General features: G+C 36.6%; 1 protein-coding gene across 1 annotated transcript; it reads right to left on the bottom strand.

Annotated features, from left to right (window-relative positions):
* Positions 1 to 628: 628 nt before the first annotated feature.
* Positions 629 to 2,017, bottom strand: LOC129003716 (uncharacterized). Its single transcript, XM_054432012.1, has one exon. It carries the CDS (start codon positions 2,015 to 2,017, stop codon positions 629 to 631), a length of 1,389 nt encoding a protein of 462 aa, XP_054287987.1.
* Positions 2,018 to 4,794: the final 2,777 nt, after the last annotated feature.

Here is a 4,794-nt window from a genome sequence, read left to right as displayed (position 1 = left end):
TACGATAATTGATTTAACAGAAATACGATATCGTTATGATTTTGAGCACACATTTCATCTATTATATTTGAAAAACGCACGTGAGCTAGCCATAGTGTATGATATCTTGCTCTCAAAGCATGTGCTGTTTTGATCAAGAAGCTGCTGAATCGAAGGTTGAAACTGTTATATATAGTCATCCGTTATGTCTTGTGAGTAAACGGTATAAGTTTAATATATTTAATACAATTGTCATTTGACGTATATTATACTTTCAGGTAATTTAATAACACGTACTGTTAGAACTCGTGTGAAATAAAGAACTTTTACAAAATATTAACTAATAAAGAACTGATTTTATTCTGATACATACAAATATTTCATAACATTTTTCTTTTAACTAAATTGTTATGTTCTTGCACTTTCTTCAATTCTTAACACAACACTTCTCAATTGTTTAAAATAAATTAAAATAAACCATCTGTTCATAAAAACAAAGACTAATAAATTAATATATTTGATGTTGATTAATATTGAAATTTGTATTATATAAAAAACAATTTAATTTCCAACATCCTCCCCACCTTGGAATTTTGCTTTACGTCATCAAAATTTCAAACAAAACTATTTACATGTTTCTTTTATATTTTCACAAGTCCATTTTCCTAGGGATTTTTATCTTTCTCCCTCTTCTTGTTTCTGTTGGTGTTGATGACTTATCTTCCACTTCAATATGTGCATCCTGTTTCCTTGACATGTCTTTTGAATTTATTTCCATGGGGTAAAGTCTCTGGATGGGTCTTGTTAGTTCTCCTTTTGCTGTTTTTAACTTGGCTACTCTGCAGACTCCATCCTTTCCTCGTATTGTCTCCAACACTAGTGCTAGTGGCCAATTTATTCTTTTGATATTATCGTCACCTATTAGTACAATATCACCAGTACTTATTGTCTTCCTTCCTTTACCACTGTTTTCTTTAGATCTATGTACTAGCATCGCAAGGTATTCTTTCTTAAATCTTGATCTCAAATTTTGTCTTAAGCTTTGAAGATACCTCACTCGCTTGTTTAGAGTGGTTGAGTCGACAATGTCCAAATCATGAACGTCACTCTTAACAATTGGTTGTAGAAATACTGAAGGTGTGAGAGGTTGTAGAGTGTCATAGTCATCACTCATATAGGTCAAAGGCCTTGAGTTGATGGTAGATTCTAAATCACATAAAAGAGTCATTAATTCTTCATAATCTACTTTTGCCAATCTTAGATTTCTCCTCAACAGTTCCTTGACCATTCTCACTAGTCGTTCCCACATACCTCCCCACCATGGGGCACTTGGAGGATTGAATTTCCAAGTTATTTGTTGGATCTCGAATTTCCGAGAAATGGTTTTCCAATCCAACCGCTTAAGGATATTATTTGTACCGACAAAATTGGTCCCATTGTCTGTGTAAATTAGTGAAATTCGTCCTCTTCTGGATATAAATCGTCGTAAAGCAGATATGAAGGATTCCGTTGAAAGAGACTGTACCAGCTCTAAGTGCACAGCTCTGTACACAGCACATGTGAATAAAACCACCCATGCTCTTTCTCCATTTCTTAGGTACAGTGGTCCTGCCAAATCAATGCCTGTAGACTGGAAAGCGTTGCATTCCGTGATCCGTTCTAAGGGAAGTGGAGCAACTGGTGCTTCTCCTGCTTTAGACTTGAATCTCTTGCATTTAGCACAGTGAGATAAAACATTGCGAATGGTTTTTCTACCCTTTAGAATCCAAAACCTATCTCTGACTATAACTAACATTGATTGAAGTCCAGCGTGTTGATTAGCAACATGAAGTTCCATAATGATACGTGTGACGATAGGATGACCTGAAGGTAAAAGAATCGGCAATTTGAAATCTTCACTGTCGTCATTCAGAACTAGTCTGGTCTTCACTCTTAACAAACCCTTGTCATCGAAGAAAACTGGCAAGTTTTTCTGGAATTTTGATTTTTCTCCAAACGAGTTCTTTTGGATACATAAGATAACTTTCTCTTCAGCCATTTGAATCTCTTCACTACTTAAAGTTTCACTTTTTGATTCTTGATTGTGGCTTGAGTTCCTAATAAATCGTAAAATCCATGCTACCATTCTTAACAGTTTTAGGTAGCTTGAAAAGTATAGTAATGACATTGAGAAATCAATACTTTTTTCTGTAGTTACTGCTGATATAATCTTCTTTTTCCATTCAGTATATGCTTCTGAATCTGGTAGCATAAGACTCGACACTGGCCACTGAGACTCATCATTTTGAAGCCAATACGGTCCTTTCCACCATTGAGATTCATAAAGTGTCTTAGCTCCGCAACCTCTTGAAGGCAAATCAGCAGGGTTAAGATCTCCTGAAATGTGGTGCCAATCATCTTTAGAAGTAGTGTTACAAATTTCCTTGCACCTGTTCCCAACGAAAGTTCCCCAATCTTCCTTCTCTTTTATCCATGTCAGTACGATTGATGAGTCTGTCCAAAAATATGTTTTACATGACATCTTCAAAGCCTTTTGAACATGTGTGTAGATCCGAGCTCCCATAAGTGCGGCCAACAGCTCCAATCTTGGTATTGTTGCATTCTTCGGGGCAATCCTAGATTTTGCATAAATAAGCTGCACAGCTACCTTGTTTTGAGACTTGGTTCTGATAAAAAGACAAGCTGCATAAGCCAGTTTACTGGCATCGCAAAATATATGAAAACTAGTCTCGTTTACGGACTGACTCCCTAACAGAAATAGTCTTCTTGGTATTCGACAGCTTTCCAACCAATGAATATTTTCAACCCACTTTGAAAATTGGCATGATATTTCATTTGGAAGTTCTTCATCCCATGTCAGTTTTTTCAGCCATGTCTCCTGCAAGAGTAACTTAGGTAATAAAGACACAGGACAAGTGAAACCTACCACATCAAAAATTCGCTGGGCTACTGAGAGTAGATCTCGTTTGGTTACCTTCTTGTTTGGTATAGAAATAGATCGTATGTCACAAAAAATCTCATCCTTTTCCCTGTCCCACAACATGCCCAGTAATGGTACAATATTTTCTGTTGAAAACTCATTTTCAAGGTTACTGACATCTGAATAGTTGCTAGCCCATTCTCTTAATTCAAACTGTCCTAGCTTCATTAGTTCCATGGACTCATTTACAAACTTTTTTAGTTCTACTGCAGAGTCAACACTAACAATACAATTATCAACATAAAAGGCATCTTTCAGTTTTGCAGCTGTCTCTTGTAGATGAAGTGGTGCGTCATCCAAATGGTGATTTAGTGTGGCTCCTAACAGAAAGGGACTGGAGGTAATTCCAAAGACAACTCTGCAATGTCTAAAAGTTGTCAATTTTCTAGTCTTGTAGTCTTCCCACCAAATGAACCTAAGGTAGTCTCGGTCTTGAGGAGCTAAACTGATCTGTAAAAAAGCCGTTTTTATGTCTGCTGTTACTCCAATCTGATGCTTCCTGAATTTCATTACAAGAGATGGAATCAACTCTACTAAATTTGGACCTGTAGCCAAACATTCATTCAAAGAATGCCCTCTTCTGTCCTTTGTAGACGCATCAAACACTGGACGTATTTTAGTAGTTAAGCTACTCTCTTTTATGACTGGGTGATGCGGCAGGTAATGGACCTTTGTTGACTCTGCTGATTCTGGAACATTTTCTATAATCCCTTCTTTTAACCATTCTTTGAAGACTTTATCATAGTCGTTGAATTTGTTAAGGGTATTTAATCTTCTAGTTGATGACATCAAACGTCTCTCTGCAATTTCATGATTGTCTAGAAGTTCAGGATGACCCTCCAACCACGGCAAACATACTTCGTACCTATTCTCAACATTCACTCTTACATTTTCTTTAAAATGTTGAAATACTTCTGCATCAATGGAGTCTCTCTGCTTCACCTCAATAGGGTCCTTGATTCCGATTGTCTCCAAGCTCCATAGATCTTTAATTTCAGATTTAGACTGGCAAAATAGAGTTAGCAGAGACATTTTACGACTTCCTCTGCATGGCTGCTTCCCCATCACGGTCCACCCAAGGTACGTTTCAATAGCGACTAGTTTGTCATCGATCTTCTGCATAGTTCCTGTGTACAAATCCACTAGTACATCTGCACCAAGTAAAATTTTTACATCTGGTACATTTTCACCCACATCAGTTAAAATAATGTTCTTTTCTTTTAAGATGTCAAAGTACTCTTCACTCTTAAGCCTAGGAACATGGTTGCAAATTGTTTCTTGATCTGTCACAGGAATAGAGATCTTGAAAGAGTTATTTACATTCTGAAGAGTCACTAGGTAGTTTTTATGAGATTTTTGTTTTACATTTACACCACCAAACAAGCTATGATTTATGACTTCACTACCTGTTTCTTGTAGACCTAATTTAGTGACACAGTCCTTCGTAATGTAGGATCTCTGGGAACCTGGATCCAAAAGTGCTCTTCCCAAATATTCTTTACCTTTATCATCCACAACCTTAACTAAAAGAGTCTGTAATAGAGTTTCTCCTTTACTATTTTCAAAATTGCTGAGAACCTCTGACTTAGGCTTAGGGCTACTTTGCTGTTGTAGATTAGAATCTGGTTTATCAGCATCAATTTTAGATCTACTTTCATACAAGTCCCTACACATGATTCCATAATGCCTTTTACAACAGAAGAGGCATTTTACAAATACCTTACATCTTTTTGCTGCGTGGCCTTGTCTTAAGCATACAAAGCAGCAGTTTTTCTTAGTTAGATGTTCCTTCCTTTCATTTAATGTCAATTGTTGAAATGAGGAACAATCTTGAG

Source organism: Macrosteles quadrilineatus, unplaced genomic scaffold, assembly GCF_028750875.1.
Source record: "Macrosteles quadrilineatus isolate MER2022 unplaced genomic scaffold, UCM_ALF_1.0 Scaffold_9__3_contigs__length_116548681, whole genome shotgun sequence".
Classification (NCBI taxonomy): Eukaryota; Metazoa; Arthropoda; class Insecta; order Hemiptera; family Cicadellidae; genus Macrosteles; species Macrosteles quadrilineatus.
The sequence above is the reverse complement of the archived record's forward strand: the minus strand, read 5'-3'. Positions and strand labels throughout refer to the sequence as shown.